The 21227-nt window shown below is 34.9% G+C and overlaps 1 protein-coding gene across 1 annotated transcript; it reads left to right on the forward strand.

Moving 5' to 3' along the window:
• Positions 1-4: 4 nt before the first annotated feature.
• LOC134243046 (universal stress protein Sll1388-like) lies at positions 5-3839 on the forward strand (the record flags this gene model as incomplete). The annotated part of the gene is made up of 3 exons (XM_062725267.1): positions 5-62; positions 2493-2605; positions 3366-3839. Coding segments are annotated over 3 exons (363 nt in total), but the record flags the coding sequence as incomplete, so codon positions are not given.
• Positions 3840-21227: the final 17388 nt, after the last annotated feature.

A 21227-nucleotide genomic window follows, 5' to 3' on the forward strand; every position in this document is an offset into this window, starting at 1 on the left:
CAAGGCCGGGGATATGGTTATAGGCGTTCACTGTGCAGACTACAGCAAGCTTCAAAGTCAGCGTAAGTCATTTTCATAACAAGATGTGCTGTGATCGTGTTCACAATGCAACAAGTATTCACACACAAGTTCCACAGAATACACCATTATATGCCATGCTAATGAACTTTCTCCTTCAAAACAATATTTTATTTTCACTGTGAATCATTCTTTAAAATATTAATGGATTTTTTTAAAGTAACTAATTAAAAAAAATCATGTTTTTTATAACTGTGTTACGTTAAGAAAGTTCAATGCCTGTTGAGTATCATCTTGTTGATCTATGGGTCTACTAACTATATCCTTTTGGTCTCTCTCTCACCAGCTTTGGCTTATTTCCCTCAGGCAGTCCTTTTTCTGCCAAGCTGCCTGGTTCTATCTGATGATGATACATTCTCCTTGTTTCTTCATTGATTTTGGTTTAGTCAAATCCCATGATGTAAAAATTGATTCTAAAGCCCCAAAGTAAAGGATAAATTTCCATTAAGAGCTTCCCTGGTTGTAAAATTCAGTCTGTGAATTGAGTCAAAACAAATCCTTCTATAGGTTCTCGATGAAGTGTTTAAACTTGCTTAAAGATGTCAAAGTATAAGAAGTAGACATTCAGAATAACTCTATCTTTCACACGTCTGAAGGTCAGTTTGTAAAGAACAAATACCAGTTCTCTAGAGTTTGGTTTTCTTATATATCTTTTATATCTAGGAAACTGTCTATAATGTTTGTTTTTATTATTATTTTTTTTTTTACACATTTATTTTGGTATCATTAATTTTTCTATCAATATTTTTTTATCCAAATAATAAGTATGTTTACTTCACTTTTTCTACTTTCATTTATAAATTTAAACAAATCTAATAGTTAGTTATTCAATAATTTTACAAAATGCCTTATCTGTTACTACCCCCCCCCCCCCCCCCTTATTTTCTCACAAAAAGCAAAAGTATTAATGTTTAATAAAATGTATATCGATGCCAAAGTCATGCCTTGCTTTACATGAACTTTTGATGTAGCATACACCCTTAAGTTTGTAAAAAAAATTAGCATTGGATCTTTATATGTTATGTTCTGTTTACTTTCTATGTAGATGTGATTAGTAAATTTTTCTCACGAAGGTCGCTCTTCCTTCAGCTAGGACAATTAAAGAGAGAGAATATTTTTGTGAAATAAGAAATAACACGAATACGTGTCTGACCCCTGGCCTTGTGTACAAATCCTTTTTTTTTCACTTTTGATAGTAGCTACACAAGAATGTTTACCTTGTAAATATAACCATCTCTCCTAACATACATGTACATTGCAGTGGGGAGTGAATGCTTTTTAAAAAGAAACGTAAAAGAAATATCCTCCATTAACAGAAAAATCAGACCAGTAGAAACTTTTAAGAACAGTGATGATAATAAAAGATATACCTGCCAGGGATAATTAATATACATCTCATGAAGTAATCTGAATATTACATGTACAGTAAAGAGGAAGCAACTGTTAATTCGTTCCTGTGTAAATGAACTTGTAACCCAAAAGAATAGAATTACGCTAACACTTAAAAACACGTTAAAACAGTTTCATTATGTACTTTTTAAGTACAGTAATTGTGTATATTAATCTCTAAATGTGTATATTGAAAACAATACCACACCCCCTATCCAGTACCCGGTGTGGTATTGTTTAGTCAATATACACATTGTTTTTCTTCAGATGAATTTTTAAGTGTTTAACTTGTTCAGCACAAGCATACATTCTGTAACTTTGAAAACAAAATATCATTGAGCACGATTATTAGATTCGCGATGGTCTTAGGATCCCCCCCCCCCAAAAAAAAAAACAATGAAGATAACATCATTGTTCAAAGTAAGAGAGTGGTAATATGAAAAAAAGAAGTTAGGAATCGGAAAGGGGGGGGGGGTTCTTTCAATTACAAGTACAATGGCATCTTTGGAGCATGAAAGTTAAATCATGCTGCAACAAAAAGGCCGTCTAATGAAAATTTCAACAACCAAAAAAAAAAAATATATAGATTCCTCTAGAAGTTTTGGTTCTACAGATCTCTTAGCAGCTTTTGGAAAATAGTTTAAACATCTTGAGACAATGCCCTCGCTTTCCTAAAAAAAATCTAAGATAGCATATTCAACCAAGTATTTTATTGAAATACAGTAAAAATTTGTTATATTGTACTCGACGGGACTTAAATGTGGAGATATCGATGAATAAGTGGTTGGGACTGCCTAATGACTTCGATAATACTGGTGTTCAAGTTTTACTGTACATCTATGTCCACAACAAAACAGCTATGTTTTTTTAATTATTACATCACCCAAGAATCCAGAATCTTTTCGCCTATTATACTCCCTAGTCTATGAGGTAATTTCTGTGAATTCTGTATTCTGGTGGATCAATAACTCCAAAATTGTTTGGTTTGAAGCGAATATTAATTATAATTGTTTTATTTATTGTAGCTTTGACACTTTTATCCAGTGATAAATCCTTAATTACCAATTTCCTTGAGACTGAGGAAGCTTCCGTCAAGAAAATCGCAGCAAGTTTTGATTCCAAAGTTTTAAAGAATAAGGTAAATTTGAGCTCTGTGCCTTTATATATTATAGATGTATAGTTAATATGAGTCAATATTACTTCAACAACAAGATATTCACACTTGAGTAAAACCTAGACGTAGATGGCACCTGATCCCACCTCTGATGTTTTCGAGGTCTCTGTCATCTCTGCTCCTGATTTTTTTAGTGTTTGAATGGACTTTTTGAGATTTAATACTGTTTTCATACAGCTAACTCAGTATATCGTATGCTTATTCTACGTCATCAAGTGTACATGTAACCGTTCACAAATCACCTTTATATTTATAATTCACATGGGTTCATGTTCAGATGTTCTTTAGACAGACATTTATAAAAAATGATTCCTGCATCATCAATCAGTTTTAGATTTTAATTATAATTTGTACACTTAAACTGTTATTGTAGAACTTTTATTGTAGAAATCACAGAGAGTTAGAAATGTTAGTAAATGCTCTCCCTTCAGGTTTTGTTAATATGAGAAAACACCAGTTTCTAATTAATAAATGTTATATAAAGTTAGGACAGGATATTGGGACCAGAAGTTTGAATAATTTTTAATATATATTAAAGGAAGACAGACAGACAGACACACACACACACAAAACCACACAATACCCCCAATACCCCAGTTTTATTCATAGTAGAACAAATCAGAACTTCAGAATTATTTTTCATTCATTTAAATTTGATTCATAAATTGATGTTGTCTTTCAGTAGTGATTCAGTTCTTTGATTTTTTCACACAAATGTTTGTAGATCGATGGGAAGTTTATCCGAATCAACGGGGATCCAGGCCCAGGGATTCTGGAAGTATGCAAGAACGAGAGCGCCTCTATGATCGTGATGGGGTCACGTGGTCTGGGGACGGTGCGTCGGACTTTATTAGGGGGAGTTAGTTCCTATGTCATGTATCATGCGTCAGTTCCGGTGATTATTTGCCGAATGTAGAGACAGGAACTTCAAAACTTTAGAATTTTTCATAACAGTCGGCGACAGCATAACGCAAAGACAATCTACCTACCATGTGGCCTCGCACGACAATGGAACGAGGATATCCAATACACTGTATCAATTATTCGAAGAATATATTTTGATTCTATATTGCATCTTTCAAGTTTTATGTATTGCTTGTGTGATAATATTTGGTAAATGGGAACTATTGTTTAATATGTTTAATAAATAATGACAAAACGCGACACTGCACAGTGTTGCAATGTTTGATATATTGTTGGTACGGGTTATTCTGTTTCTCCATATAATAGAGTATGGTTTCCGTGTGATGAATAATTCTCCGAGATAATATCATTAATCATGTTCCGAATTACCAAATGCTGACGTGATGATTACACAGTAAGAGTTTATTGTCACAACAACCAGATTCAATTTCATCTCTCAGAAAATGAACAAAAATTGCACCCACTTTCAAAGTAATTATCGTCTGGCTAAGTTTATGTCTGATTCTTCTTCGGAAAGAGAATGGAGTTTTATTGTAATTGTTTAAAGCCGAGACGCCAATATTTCAGCAATATTTTGGCGGTAAAGAAGGCGGGGATAACGAAAAACGCTGGAGAAGTAACGACAATCGACGGAGTTCTGCCAAGGTTGCTTAGATGTATATAATTATGTGTTTAAATTTGAAGCAAGAAGACAAGAGTCCTCATGTTAGTAGAAAATACTCATGTTTTAAAACTACATGTTGTATTTCTTCTTAGTACAAGACTGAAATCTGTCAAGGCTACTTTAATATTTTCGATGAAAATAAAACAGGACGAGTTAGTACCCATATGGTTTATGTCAGAATTTTTCCATCTGACTTAATCGAGAAAAATCAATACTATAAAGGATGCCAAACAGCACGTGTTTATAGATGTCAATGTGAGAACCTTGGAGTTAATTTGTACAGGAAGCGCTGCCTGACGTTCTTCTTGATGTCAACTTACTCACTCGTCTTCTCGTGAGTCAATAATACCAGCACGAGCGTTTTCCTAGGATAGCATATTTAAAAGTACCGTCTCCAAAGTCTTCTCAGACAAAAAAACACTTTAATAATTTACCAGGTTAAAGTTTGTGTCTCCTCATCAAAAACTTTAAAGTGAAGCCTAGATTATGAAAAGTACTATCTATAAAGCGGGAGAAAATAAGAATTTTCCTTTGCACGGAATTCGTTGATTCTACAGAAGAACTTTGCCATTTGCTTGTGCTTCGTAGCTTGACTAATAATCTAGATTTGTCAGAAGATATAGCGTTATCGAGAAATACACAATAACGTCTTATTTTTTGCTTATTCATTATCTCTGATACGCCAAAAATGGGCATTTTTACTAATTGGACTGGTTCTTCAAAGACATTATTTCTTTTTGATAAATATAAACAAGAAACGCCTGCACTTTATTAATAGAGGTACAAGAACAAAGACGCTTGTGTCTTAAATCAAATGTGAATTATCTCAGCTGTGTGAAAATACAGACCCGATCTCATCTTACGGAACATACAAAGCCAATCTCAGATGATTGAACGTACAGAGCTTACATCACCTGATTTAACAGATTGCATTAAACTTTTTGTCAGCGGGCATATTTAATATGATTTTTAGTAGTTGGTTCTGTATGTTCCATTAGATGAGATTGGTTGTGTATGTTTAGTCCCCTGAGATTGGCTTTGTATGTTCACTCACCAGGGATTGGCTCTGTATGTTCAGTCACCTGAGAACATACAGAGACAACCCCCTGGTGACTGAACATGCAGAGACAACCCCCTGGTGACTGAACATGCAGAGTCAACCCCTGTTGACTGAACATACAGAACCAATCCCTGGTGACTGAACATACAGAACCAATCCCTGGTGACTGAACATACAGAACCAATCCCTAGTGACTGAACATGCAGAACCAATCCCTGGTGACTGAACATACAGAACCAATCCCTGGTGACTGAACATACAGAACCAATCCCTGGTGACTGAATATAAAGAGCCAGTCACCAGAGATAGTCTCTGTATGTTCAGTCACCAGGAGTTGTTTCTGTATGTTCAGTCACTAGGGATTGGTTCTGTATGTTCAGTCACTAGGGATTGATTTTGTATGTTCATTCACAAGGAATTGGCTCTGTATGTTGAGTCACCTGAGATTGGCTCTACGTTCAAACACCAGGGTTATGTTCTGTGTACGTTATCATTTTAGATCAGTTCTGTATGTTCAATCAGCTGAAACTGGCTCTGTGTATTCAATCAGCTATAGTTGGCTTTCTATGTTCTATCAGCTGAGATATGTCCTATACGTTCAGTCAGCTGAGTTCAGCTCTGTATGGTATATCTCTTGCTTTCTTCATAACTTAAAATGTTTGAAGCAGAAAAAAAGAAACAGAGTCTGTCACATCGCTTCATATTAAATTGTCCGTTCACTTATCTCGGTCGCTAAAGCGCTCGCTCAGTGATTGGGAAGTCGTGAATTCGAATCTCGGCCATGACTGACCTAAGTCGATAAAAGTGGGTAGCAACTGTACCTTCGTCATGCGCTCGGCACTTTGACGTGAAAGTTGCGGGTCCTTCGGATGAGACCTATGTCGATACGATATATCCTGGTGAATTGAGATAAAAGATACCACAGAGTCTGACAAATCTGTTTCATACTTGGATATTTTACTTTAAAAAAATGTTAATGGTAAGCTAACAACCAAGCTATATGATAAAAGTGATGACTTTAACTTTTCTATTGACCTCCCTTACTTATAAATGCAGCAATATACCTTCATCACCTGCATACGGAGTTTATATATCTCAGCTGATTCGATACGCAAGAGCATGCTCTACTTATGAACAATTTCTAAATCGAGGTATATTACTGACAAGCAATTTGATAAAACAAGAATATTAGCAGTCTCGTTTAAAGTCATCATTTCGTAAGTTCTTTGGTCGATACACTGACCTTGTCAGCAAATACAATTTATCATTGAGTCAAATACTGACTGACGTTTTTCAAACTAATTGTTAGTCCATTATTTATACACTGAATTGACGACGGATTTTTCCCGATCATGACAATGAGCACACAGCGGGTGTGACCGGTCAGCAGGTGATGCTCACTCCTTCATGGCAACTGATCCCATCTCTGATGTTTTAGAGATCCGTGTTTGCTCTGCTCCTATTTTGTATTGTTTCATGGCCTTTGATATTGAATACTATTCGTTATCTCCATATCCTTCACTTTAAAAACCGAGACCCCGTGTCACGGTAGGCCTTGGCACAATAAAGATCACTTACTGCCCAATGGCACTGAGTGCCGAGTAAAGGTCAAAATTTGAAGCCCTTCATTGGTGTAGTCTATGGAGACTCCACCACTTGCCGGTGGAGAGCTGCAAATTTTGTCCTATGCTCGCCACTAAGTGCCATTGGGCAGTGAGGGGACTTTTTCGTTCCAGCACCTCCTGCAACACGGGACCTCAGTTTATATGGTCTCATCCGAAGGACCGGTCTCCACGTCCCGCAGTGAGATTCGAACCTGCGACGTAAGGATCAACTCCTTCCTTCGCGAAGCTAGAACAGACGCTCTAACCACTGCGACTCTTTGTATCGTAATTTGGCTGACTGTTTTATACCAATTGTAAGCCTTCGTTTTTATACGATATATTCCATTAAAATTACCTGATCATAGAGCTCACGGATGTGACATGTCCACAGGGAATGCTTACTCCTCCTAGGCACAAAATTGTTGATAACCTTGTATAATCAACTTCTGCTAGTAACCCGCCTCGTTGTTGAAATTGTTCGTATGTAGAACATACGATCAAAGAAGATATATACAAATGTATATATGCTCCATATATGCAGTTGAATAATGGTATATTACTCTACAAATAAGAGAAAAATGTAGGAAAAATGAAGTTATCTGATTTTATCTTAGAACCATTCCCATGTTAGTTTGGACTTTCAGTAAGGCGTGGCATTCTCGGCGCTACGTAATTAGCGTCTTTCAAATGGCGAATAGATTCTCATTGGTTAAGAAATTGATAACATCAGGAACTTTAAATTATTGTTGACAACGATGATTTGACTTAAGCTCCACCTCTTTGCCGGACGAGACAATGTTATTGGTTATTCGACTAATTGACATTTGCCCGAATTTCTATTCCATGTATATTTCAACAGTGAAGGAAAGCTGTGTAAATTTCAGAAGCTAATTATGTAACGTCGAAAATGACACGCCTTACTGAATATCCAAACTAACCTGGAAATGGTTCTAAAGTTTAGTCGTGGATTGCCATCAATGTCTCTCTCTTATAAAACATCCAAATATGAAACTCATATGTCAGACTGTGGTGTCTTTTTAGCTCACCTGAGCCGAAGGCTCAAGTGAGCTTTTCTGATCACATTTTGTCCGGCGTCCGTCTGTCTGTCTGTCTGTAAACTTTTCACATTTTCGACTTCTTCTCAAGAACCGCTGGGCGAATTTCAACCAAACTTGCCACAAAGCATCCTTGGGTGAAGGGGATTCAAGTTTGTTCAAATGAAGGGCCATGTCCTCATTCAAGGGGAGATAATTGGGAATTAATGAAAATTTGATGGCATGTTTTAAAAATTTTCTTCTCAAGAACCTTTGGGTCAGGAAAGATTAAACTCATGTGGGATCATTCTCAGGTAGTGTAGATTCAAGTTTGTTCAAATCATGACCCCCGGGGCTAGGGTGGGGCCAAAATGGCCGACCTAAGTTTTACATAGGAAGATATAGGAAAAATCTTTAAAAATCTTCTTCTCAAGAACCACTGGGCCAGGAAAGATGAAACTCATGTGGAATCATCCTCAGGTAGTGTAGATTCAAGTTTGTTCAAATCATGACCCCTGGGGCTAGGGTGGGGCCAAAATGGCCGACCCAAGTTTTACATAGGTATATATAAAGAAACCGTTTAAAATCTTCTTTTCAAGTACTTCAAAGCCATGATTAGTGATGTTTATATCATCCTCAGGTAGTGTAGATTCAAGTTTGTTGAAGTCATGAACCCCTGGGGGGTTAAAATTCAAGCCTCCCCCCCACCTCAGTAAACTTTTAATTCTGATCTGATATATGCTTTTTCCTAGCCGATATGCTCAGGTGAGCGCTGTGGCCCCTGGGCCTCTTGTTTCCAGTTTATTACACTTCGAATCAACGTATGAAGGAAAATTGATATTGTTTACTGACAATACGTCTCTTCTTGATGTCAGATTGGTGGATAGAAGTACGTGTATGCCAAAAATCGAAGAAGAAGTGGTCTATCATATTAAAAGAAATCGTAGGGAAGGGATATACACGTATATTAAATGATTAAATATTTTTTATGTCAAAATTCAAGTTGTTTGGAATAATGAAAAGTTGAGCTGGTTAACTAATTTTGAAGAATTTTTTCCCTTAAAAGTTTTTGTCGAAACTCGCCGATTTTTGCTCTGATTAACAGAAAATTCAAAAGTAAAGTATGGAACTCAATTCATTACATCAATGAATTTCATGACGTATTGCTGCTTTATTTTTTTTGTTGCCACACATGAACATAATATGATTTCGTCATATTTTCACCAAATTTCTTAATTATGTTATTATTTTGAAATTAAATTACGCAACGATACATCTCGGACGCTATGGCTGAGGGATATGCCATAAGAATGATAACTCGAAAAAGTTATTGTGAAGCCTCATAATAAAACATTGTGTAACAAGAATGCCAACACAAGACCAGAATATAAATATAGGTATTTTGAAGGTTATTATGCCCCCGTAAACGAAGTTTCGGGGGTATATAGTTTTTGTCGTGTCCGTCCGTCTGTTTGTCTAGCTGTCTGTCTGTCTCTCTGTTTGTCTGTTTGTTCGCAAAAACTTTAACCTTGCCCATAACTTTTGATTTAGTGGAGCTATGACTTTCATATTTCACAAGTGTATTCCTTGTGACAAGACCTTTCTTTGGGTACCACCAAATTTGACCTTTTGACCTTGACCTTGGAGTTCGACCCACTTTTACACAAAAATCCCATACTTTTGAACAGTAGATACCAGGACATTTATACTTTACATATGTAATTTTTGTGGCAAGACCATTCATTGGATACCAACTACCTTGACCTTTTGACATTGGAGATACCTACAAACCTTGACCATGACTTTTAAACGGTTAGGGCTAGTGCTTTCAAACTTTACATATTTAATCCTTGTGATAAGACCTTTCATTTGATAGCAAGATCTTTGACCCTCTGACCTTGACTTTGGGGTTTGACCTACTTTTTAAAATTTTTAACCTTGGCCATAAATTTTGAAGGGTTAGGCTTCCATACTTTACATACATATTCTTTGTGGCAAGACCTTTCATTGGATACCAATTACCTTGATCTTTTGACCTTGACCTTGGATATTTCTATACTTAGGAAAACACTTTAACCTTGGCCATAACTTTTGAACGCTAAGGGCTAGTGATCTCATATATCACTTATGTAATCCTTGTGAAAAGACCCTTCATTGGATTCCAAGAACTTTGACCTTTTGACCTTGAAGTTTGACCTACTTTTAAAAAGCAAACCTTGACCATAACTTTTTAAGGGTTAGGGCTAGTGCACTCATACTTTACAAATTTAATCTTTGTGACAAGACCTTTGACCCTTTGACCTTGACCTTGGAGTTTGACCTACTTTTTTAAAAAAATTTTAACCTTGGCCCATAACTTTTGAAGGGTTAGGGCTAGGGCTTCCATACTTCACATATATTTTTGTGGAAAGACCTTTCATTGGATACCAGTTAACTTAATCTTTGGACCTTGACCTTGGAGATTTCCAAACTTATGAAAAAACTATAACCCTGACCTACTTTCATATTTCAAAATTGTATTTCCAGTGAGTTTGCTTCTTCGTTATGTTGCCATACGGGGGCATCAGTGTTTCACAAACACATCTTGTAATAAGAATATCGACTTCCCTAAAAAAATTTGATTGTAATATAAACGAAATCATGATGACTTCATACTATCTCCTAGGCCAGCGTTCCAGTGTTCACTCAAAAGTCCATTAAACAAATCAAATTAAGAGCAGAGCAAACACGGACCTCTAACACATTTGAGATTGGATCATGTGCCTTCGGAGGAGTGAGCATCCCTGCCGACCGGTCACACGAGCCGATACGCTTTCACATAATGTGGAAATGACGAAAATCAGCGTGTAAATATGGCAAAACAATTCGTATGAAAAACGTCAGACAGCATTTGACTCGACCATATCACTCACGAAATGATGACCGTAAACGAGACTTTTGATATTCTTTTTTCATCAAATTGTTTGACAATAACTTACCTCGTTTCGGAAATTGTTTAATCAACAGAGGTATAAAAAACCCATATGGAAGTACATAAAGTAAGGGATGTTGACGATTGAAAGTTAAAGAATCACTAAAAGTCCTTTTGTGTTTTAACGTCCAGAGAGCCATATTTAATAGATGCTTGATTTTACTTAAATTTTTCGGATTAATGATTAGACATAACTTCAAGTTCAATTGTGACAAATTTTGAATGGTTCAAGCATACATTTTTTTTAGAGGTCTATTCGTAAGTGAATATAAATCCTACCCGGAACAACCTGCACAGATTCTGCACATGGGAATGTACACTACCAGAAAATTTGTTTAATGCATGACTTTGACTTAAAGAAAACACTCATGTATATTTTAATTGCAGAAACTCAATGATCTTTAAATGCACAAACATAAAAATACCTTAATTTTCCATTTGCGTATGTATATGTTGAAAAAATCCTTTAGACATAAATAATATCACTTACTAGCTTCCATGTTGAAATTAAAAATATTTTTTTAACGTGAGGATGTTTTTTTCAGTATAGTCTCAATCTATAAATTTTTAGGTGCTGAATTCTAATAATGTAGAATAAGCGACGAGGCTTGATATAAATTACTGGTACATATAATTGAAGTGTGTTCCAGATATATGTCACATATAATGAAAAATACGGATGACTGTAAATGGAATTCCCCTTGATTAATGGTGACAGAAGTATTAAAAAATCTCTACTCTTTCTAGTAAGTAAGAAGCCTAAGTCAATACTTCAGCGAAAAAATGACCGGCACAGAAAGACTGAAACCTGTGTAAGACTTTTCTCATTGATCCAATGTAATTTTCCCTTCAGTAGTTCTGTTTTTAAAATAAAATAGCACAGAGATTATAATCTCTCCTTTCCTCTCTACTCAGTAGATCTGCCATTAGTCTTTTCTCTGCCTGAACTCCTTCTGATGGATTTTGACCCAAGAATCTTACTATTAATAGTAGTAAAGAAAGCTCTTCATTTTCATAAACCTTCTACTCACTCACATGTTTTTTTTTCATGGTAACTTTTATAGATATCTCCCAATTTTTTGTACAACTAGTTAGGATGTTGTGGAGACATTTTGGTATCGTTACAATGTCGAAACTGCATTTAGATGTTCAAAAAATATATATGTAAATGTGAGCATAGATATAAAGTTTACCGTGAGAAGAATCTACATGTACACATCAGATTTTAATTTAAACTTCCCTTTAATTCCGTATAATTAATCATCTTGTTAAGTTTTTAGTGTGTGAAAGCAGTTGCATGAATAATTAGATTCAGGATATAAACCTCATCAATCAATAATGATCTGATTTTTTTCAGATATGCATCTGCAATGACTTTCAATATTCTAAATATTGACGACGTTGTTGTACCAATAACTGATTCACTTATTATCCTATATGTCAAATAGATATATTCAAATTAACTTTTAATTAAGCAGAGACTATTTTGTTATTATAGGGCTTTTAATTATTTAGTTTAAAGTCATGATTTTGCAAATAATGACATTGTTTGCAATGCACTGTAATTTGATTGTTAAGTTTCCCACTAATTGTTAATCCATTATTTTGATAGCATTATCAATACGGTTTATCCTGTTTACCTCGTCACGACATAGGGTTCAGGACAGGAGCAGTCGGCAAAGGATGCTTACTCCTTCTAGGCACCGGATCCATCGTTTGTGTTTCAAAGGGGGCCGTCTTTTGACCTGTTCATGATTCGTATTCCTCTCTGGATTTCTGGTTTCGTTATTTTCCCCCTTTTTGAAAAGTCCAACATATATGCCTCAATCTACACATAATCTACACATAAATTATGGCAGAAAATGTTTTACATTTCAAATCCCCTTCAGGCTGTGCACACTTTCATTGTATTTATTTTGCTACAGCCTTTTTAATATTTGTCAAATTGGTATTGAATAGACGTATTTCGTTTGGATCTTACTGTGCTTCAGATAAGTATAAGATCGAGAGTAATGCTGTTGGCTGTAAATGGAATCCTCTATAATTAGTGATGACAGCAACTCTCCATTGTTTCAGATAATCAAGAAGCCTAAGTCAATACAGGAGTCTCCAGTGTCCGCAGACTGAAATTTGAATCAGCTGTTTTTTTCTTAATAATCAAATGCTAAGTTCCCACAAACAGTGTATTGAGATATAAAGGCAGCGACATATTTTCCTCTTTCCCTTGATAGTTTTCAATACATACGAGGGCTGTTCAATAAATAATGTCCTGAACTCTGTGACATACAACACAGATATCATATGGCATAAAGCTTGACTTTCTCTCATAATTGAATCTTTAGTTAATTGATATCAGTTCATTTGACAATTTTTCATCTTATATTTTCATTGTGAGACGCTGGAAAACAAGGGCTATACGAGACACTGTATTAAAAATGAATGGTAAAGAATCAGTAAACTAGAGTGAAAATAAACGCTTCATTAAAACTGCTCTAAAACTAGTTAAGAATCCGAAAGAAATATTCACTGAAATTTGTGAAATTTACAACAACCAATGTCTGTTTTATAAACACTTGAGCAAGTGGATTTCAATGTACAATAATGATATAATGGGCATCAAAAATGGGTACCGTCCTTGGCGACAAGGACTTACAACAACCAATGTTCTGTTTGCCAAAATTTAACAAAATATCACTTATGATGTTAAATTGACACTAAGATACATAGCAAAATTGATAGGCATCATTTTGGGGGAAGTTTACACTATTTTAAAGAAACATTTGACAGTAAAAAAATTTAGTTCTCAATGGTCACCCTATGTTGTGAAAAATGAATGAAAACGACAGCGTGTAAGAATATCTAAACAATTATTTCAAAAAAATCAAAAATTGTAGTTATCTACGTTTGTCTGAAATTCAAACAGATAATGAAACTTGAATCCATTGCTTGAAACCCTCAAAACAATAAGATGCACTTGACAAAAACAGCAAAGGTCTGAAAAGAGCAAAGAATTGCAAGAAGACAAAGAAGTTTTATATGTCATTTTCTTAAATATTAGTGGTCTTGTTGTTCAAATTCTTATTTGAGAAGAGTTTGTTTTCTGAATGAGTCTAGAAAGCAAAATGTTTGCACAAAATCAAAAGGTTTATGAGAGGAAGGAAACAGAATCAGGAATGCACTACATTAAATTTCCTCATGAAAGTGTACAAACCACACGCCATGAATATTCGCCAGATCTCTCACCCTTTGACTTAGACCATTTTCTAAACTTGAAGAAAAAAAACCTTTCAGAAAGAAGAAACAATTCCAAGAAATCATAGGATCTGCCATATTCCAGTATACGAAAGACCATGCTCAAAATGAGTTCTAAAATCAATCAGAAATTGGATAAAAATGTTACGGACATGCGTTTTAATTAAAAGAGAATATTTAAGTTAAATCATTAAGACTAAATCATTGATAAGCGTCTTTTGCTTCTTTCTGAGCACCGAGGACATTATTTATTGAATATAGCCCTCGTATTCAGTATCTGGAGCATGTTCAGTATAGTGATTCCCAGATGCTCTACTTTGCCCTTATCCTTCCTCCTCTCAAATATATTTACTGCTGTTTGTAAACTTTGTACGTTATATCTTCTCTAAACCGTTTCTCAGTTATGAAAATAGAGCTCATTTATTCAGTAAAAATTTGAGTTATGTCCGAAGCAGTGCAGGATCTTTATCTTGTCAACGTCTACCGTGAGTTTGGACAGCATGGCAACGGAACAGTCACTATGTCTAAAGTTTGACGCAAGCTGGGATGGAGAATTTCATGAAGTGTGCACCCAGCTAGCCTACTACTTGATACTTTTTTCCCCTCTTTTTTTTAGGGGGGTGGTATTTATGTTTTTTACTGTCTCTGTCGAATACTAAATCATTTAAATTGATCATTTATAGCGTTTATATTTTCGTGTCCTTGCACAGGTGACAGATATTTCAACAAAAAGTTACTCCTACGTAGCAGCTACGATTAGCCTAGAGTGAAACACGGATCTGTGGACGTAACCAGCGAATAAAGTGGGCGCTGAAACCCTTACTGTTCAAGTTTCATTTTGATCTTTTGAAGTAATTGCGACGTCTGTTGGAGCATTTAAAAAACACAAACTTTTATATGTTTATGATGAAGTGAAAAATTACGTAACAGTTGGATCACTCTTCTTTTGGCTTTAATAATTTATCAACTAAACAGATAGTTGATATGGATCAAATGTCCCCGATGTACATGCAAAAATAAGTCATCAATCCGTGAATCAATGGATGCGACAAAACAGATCTAACATAGGACTCTGCGAAGTGAATTTCCTATATGACTCGTATAATCTGTTTCTTTTTCTATCTCAGGTTTACCTATATGAAATTGTGTGTTCTTGTAGCACTCTATTATTTAAGGTGATGTCTGAATCAATAGATCCGAGAATTCACAGACAGAAAGGGATTGCCTTTACTGAAAATTTTCTTATAATATAATAAGTATTAAGATTATCTCCATCAACTCTCGTGACTTGATTTGGTGATAATTGTCTTCGTCAATCATACTTGAAAACATTATCAGGAAGACCAGTTTACAATCTGATTTCAACAAGCAAATGCACAGATGGGACAAACATGTCGGATGACAACTAGCCCAGAAAGTCATTGATACAGCAGAGGAAACAGCGGTTATTCTGAAAAACAATACGTCTGTCCCAGGATCGTGAGAAATCGATACCAATGTATTGATTTAACGTGAAAAATGACAATGTACCAGATTTAGTATGCAATGCGTGCATACTTTCAATAGTAGTGTTCCTGGCGTGAGTCTTGACGCGTGATATAAACTATTAAGTCTCCTTTTCTTTGGATGTTTATATGAGAACATGTAAATCAAAGGTAGTCAGACAATCGATATGCTGTTACTTTGAAGTCATGCGACATTTTATCAGAAGTCACGATAGGAGCCAGCGACATAGTCTAAAAACTTCCGAAGATCAAAGACGTAATTCTCTCACAGACAGTCAATACATAAGGAAAACGTCACTTCCGGTGGGTACTTTTGCCAATAAGTATACGTCACAGAGTAAAAACGTCCCGGACAAAGACAGACGATTCCACACGATAACAGGCGATATAAATCCAGTAACTTTGTCACTTATTGTTGGAGTTACGGCATTTATAATCATCTCTGCACTTATATACTCGGTGTTTTGGCGATATGTATGGAAATCGCATTAAATTTCTTGCTGAGAAAAGTTACAATAATAATGGAAAAAGGAATTAATGTAGGATATTCTATTTCATGACTAGTTCGTTTTTAATACAGGAATACGATATTCTTGAGTTTGAATTAGAGAAATGTGGGTATATAAAAAATGAAAGCAAAGTTAAAGGCACAGAAACGGGGACGTTATTTTGATATATAATCCAATGATCTGAAGCTGGATAACGAAACTAATCATCGGTGAAGACTACAAGATCTGATCCATCATAAATACAACAAAATGGCATTACTTCTCTGTGCTACTGTAAGATGCTGAATTTGGCGCATGTTGTGACTGTTCTATACGTATAAGCTGTACATTGTGTGTTGTGATTCTGCAGAACTTTACATAGATTTCATTATTCATGGGCTACGTCTTTAAATATTCTCTCTTTTTACATCATAAGTCAAAATTACTAACATATTTTGCTCGAAGCATTTACATGTCACCATCAACTGTCTGAAAGAAAGTGAAATACTGAGTGTATGAATAAACATGATCAAGTTGTCTAAATGTTTTTTTATTGTAATTATTTTATGAAAGAAAAAAACCTGTAGGGTGTCATTCCAACTAATTAAAGAAATTCCAAACTAGGACCAGAAGTTTCCGTCGAGACTGAAGCTCTACTGGTTTGTACTTAGATATGTAGCAAAGGAAGAGAAAAGTACTTAAGCAGTTGGGAATTGAAACTTTACAACAGCAATAAATACTAGTAGAATAATGATCCTTGATTAAGTCTCTTTAATATGTTCTTAGTGTAGTCTACTTGCATGCCACATTATATTATAATCAGACTAAAACTGTATTTGGAGTAGCATTTTGAGAGTATTTAACAGAAATTTCTATTTTTAGTAACCAAGGCAATAGTGTTCATCGAAGTCTTTTTTTCTATTTTTAGTGACCACGGCAACACCATCTATTAAAATCAAAAACCGATACACAGAATTATGTACCTTAGTATAGTCTACTTGTGTGCCAAGTTATACTGAAGTCAGACCAAAACTGTAGAGGACGTAGCATTTTGAAAGAATTTCACAGAAATTTCTATTTTTTAGTATCAACGGCAACACCTATCATCAAAATTGAAAACCGATACACAGAATTATGTATCTTAGTGTAGTCTACTTATGTGACAAGTTATATTGAAATCAGACCAAAACTGTAGGAGGAGTAGCATTTTGAAAGAATTTCACAGAAATTTCTATTTTTAGTATCAACGGCAACACCTTTCATCAAAATTGAAAACCGATAAACAGAATTATGTATCTTAGTGTAGTCTACTTGTGTGACAAGTTATACTGAAATCAGACCAAAACTGTAGGAGGAGTAGCATGTTAAAAGAATTTCACAGAAATTTCTATTTTTGGTAACAACGGCAACACCGTTCATCAAAATCAAAAACCGATAAACAGAATTATGTATCTTAGTGTAATCTACTTGTGTGCCAAGTTATACTGAAATTAGACCAAAACTGTAGGAGGAGTAGCATTTTGAAAGAATTTCATAGAAATTTCTATTTTTAGTAACCATGGCAAATGTTTCCAAATTGTAGAATTATGTAAAAGTCTTCTTGTGTGCCAAGATATATTGAAATACAAAACTGTAGGAGGAGTAGCATTTTGAAAAATTGTTTACAGACAGACGGACGGACGCCGGACGCATAACCATCGCATAAGCTCTTCTGGTCTCTGACCAGTAGAGCTAAAAATGAGATCGATGATAAATTCTATCCAAAATGTTTATGTAAGTAAAATTAAGATTACATTTAGCATGTTTAGATTAATACAGATGGTTGCAGGAAGTCGAATTTTAAATAACAAAGTTTACATTTGTTTTTAATAATTGGCAATTCTTTAAATTGTGCATCATTTTTACATCGTTAGATTGTTTAACAGCAAAATTACTCCATTAAAACCATTTGGATATACACACGAGTACTCTGAATTTGACATTAAAATGATGCTGCCCAGACTCTTGGAATTCTTATCGGCACTAATTTTGCTCGTTTATTAGCTGACATGTTTTTATATTACTATTAAGCAGAATTTATTCAAAAACTCTTTGGGGGAAACACTAGCATTTAGATCTTTTACTGCCTATAGACGATAAATACCAAGGAACAACTGAATTGTATGACAAGCGAGCTGACTTTAGCTTTTCCTTCGTTAACTTGACTTATTTACAAAGCAGCTGTTTAGTTATGGATATCAAACGAAAGCAGTTTGATTAAATGCCATCAGCTTTGTACAATACAAGTTATTGCACGGCTATTGGCAGTATAAACACACAGAGCTAACAAACATTGATTATTTTACGATCTCTTTGGGTTCAACAAATCATCTCACATGTAGCTAGACTTTCTTACCAATGAAAAGTCAGAACCTACCAATGTTCTTGGAAACTATCTTTGTAAATTCTCTAAAGCGGTCTTATTTCTTGATTCCGTTTTATCTAAAATACTTTTGTAATAACACCCACTGACTAACAGACCCTCCTAAAAAGTTATGATTTCTCATGTTAGTTTCAATGAGTAATCTACAATTGATCAAAGCTATAATTATTGCATCATTACATTATTTGTGTTTCTATTGTGATGTTTTATATAAATTATGGTATGTTACAAAAATGGAAAAAGTCTAAATTATCACATTTGTTAAAGAACCACATCAAAAACAATATCACAAATGTGAACAGGGTATATTATACACAGACTTAGGTAAACGGAATATCCCGTATTCAAACTACTGTGCATAAAACGAAGGTCTAAAAATGGTATGCAAAACGCCAGCCAAAATACGACCCGATAATATGTTACATTTGTTAATAAGTGCATCATAACGAACATCGAATTGAAAAAATACTGACTATAATCGATATAAGTTGCAGAGATCGCTGTGATATAAAATTGCGTACGAATAGACTACTTCAATTCGGTTTTAAAATTGATCGTACTCAGAGTGTTGAATATGTTGGAAAACATAAACCCAGGATGGATAAACATAAAAAAGCTAGAATAATTTCGCTTGTCATACATTTTAGTTGGAAGTTGGTCCTAATCATCTGTGGTCTTTGTATTTTATTTGAACCGGAGACATTACATCTCATAGGTGGTCAGCAAAATGTCCAAAGATGAAAGAGCTGTAGTGTACTTTGGGTGAGTTAATTTTAAGTTAATTGGGATACATGGAGTCGTCGACAAATCAGAGACGTTACTGTACTGTATAACTGGTAACACGTCTTCAGTTATTTTTTGTATCGAGTTGATAGATACAGTGTTTTCTTTTCAGTTAGAAGTTTTAAAATGAATTTTGCTTCATTTGAATTTAAGAACAAGAAGCCAACAAAAGAATTGGTAGACATTATATAGGAAAGCTATGTGCGTTGGAAGGAATTACGTTTAGAAGACTTGTTCTCCAAAGACAACTTATATTTTGTGAGTGAGGAATTCCAGCATCACTAATATCAACTTCAGAGTACCTTTGCGTAGAATCGGAGTGTTTTTGCAGTTATTTTGTTGATTACAACTAACAAGATTCCAAAATTTTCGAATTCAATTTTTGTTGAGAAAGACTTCTATAATGTCAGAAAGAATAATATTTAATTAATCGTGTAGAATGTTTCAACTGAACGAAGCAAAGGAGCAAGGAAATTTAACATTGAACTTATCTCAAACTATTTATTGACGTTGTGGCAAATAAGGATACACTGAAAGAAGACAATGTCAGTGGAAACTAAATAACTAAATAAATGTCATTTAACTAAATGCTGTCTATGAAACATTGTGTTGCCCGCATGACACAGTCTCTGAAGTTGCAAAGTAAGGAGTTGATCTCTACGTTGAGGGTTTGAAATCCACGTGGAGACCAGGTCCGAAAGAAACAGTAAAAACCGAGGTTCGTGTCGCGGTAGGTGTTGCCAGAAAAAAATCTGCCACTGCTCAAATGTCGTTACTGCTGAGTACTGGTTAAAATTTGAAGCCCTCCATCAGCATACGTTGTTGTCTCAATATGAGTGAAAAATTCATGAAGGGACATTATGCATTGAGTATATGGAAATAACGAACATACAATCAAATAAAATGTACATTCTACTGCTTTTGGAACTTTGAAGAATAAACCTTCAACTTATTTTTTCCCTGAGCATGAAAATTCATTTGAAATTCATAAAGATGCTAGCAGTTTGAGAATCAGAGCGAGACAAAACAATAAACCTTATTCCTGTCTGATGACCTGGAGTTGCAGTTTCACATCGGGAACTGAAAGAGTCTGTGAAAATGTAAAATTTGGAAAGGAATAGGAGGCGAAAATAAAGATCAGATCGATCTAAAAAAAAACTATAAACAATACAAATCTGTAAAAAAGACTCCACAAAACACGGGACTGCAATTCCAGCGGTGGGATAGGGTGTCTAGGAAGAGTGAGCATCTCCTGTTGACAACTCACCTATGAATTCATCAAGGATTATACATACCGTTGTAAAAGACTAGACTAGAAAAACAAAGACCTGAGTAGGTCAGTGATAAAACAGCCGAGTCCAGCTATTCCTGTTTGTTCAATGAAGAAGTAGAATGATTAAATAATGGAAGGATCACTACAAAGAAATCTTTAATTCCTATCGTATTCCTCTCAGAGGTTAATACTGATTCCAGAAAGTTTTCAACACATTCAAAAAGGAAAAAAAAAGCAAATCCAAAGCCTAGAGCAAAATCTAAAGCCATAATCCAAATAAGTTTATCATCAGAAGATGGTTCAGATGATATCATTGTTATTGGGGATTGTCTGTCGTCTCAAGTCATGACAAAGAGGTTCAGTTTTCTACAGAAAATAATGATACAAAGAAAAGAAGCGCTTGATACATAAACTGATGAGATAGTAAAAACACCAGTGTTGAAGAACGCATTGAAGATACATGTACTAGGTCTGTTGTAGATAAGAAAATCGTTAAAGATATTGATGGAGAGATTTTTCAAGATGAATAGCTACAAGATTCCATGGCTAATTAAGAGAATACAAATGCTGAAGGTGAAACTGAAAATTGATTCTTCAATAAAAGGT

This window comes from Saccostrea cucullata, unplaced genomic scaffold, assembly GCF_032062105.1.
Source record: "Saccostrea cucullata isolate Sc308-1 unplaced genomic scaffold, CSIRO_AGI_Scuc_v1 ctg501, whole genome shotgun sequence".
NCBI classification, from domain to species: domain Eukaryota; kingdom Metazoa; phylum Mollusca; class Bivalvia; order Ostreida; family Ostreidae; genus Saccostrea; species Saccostrea cuccullata.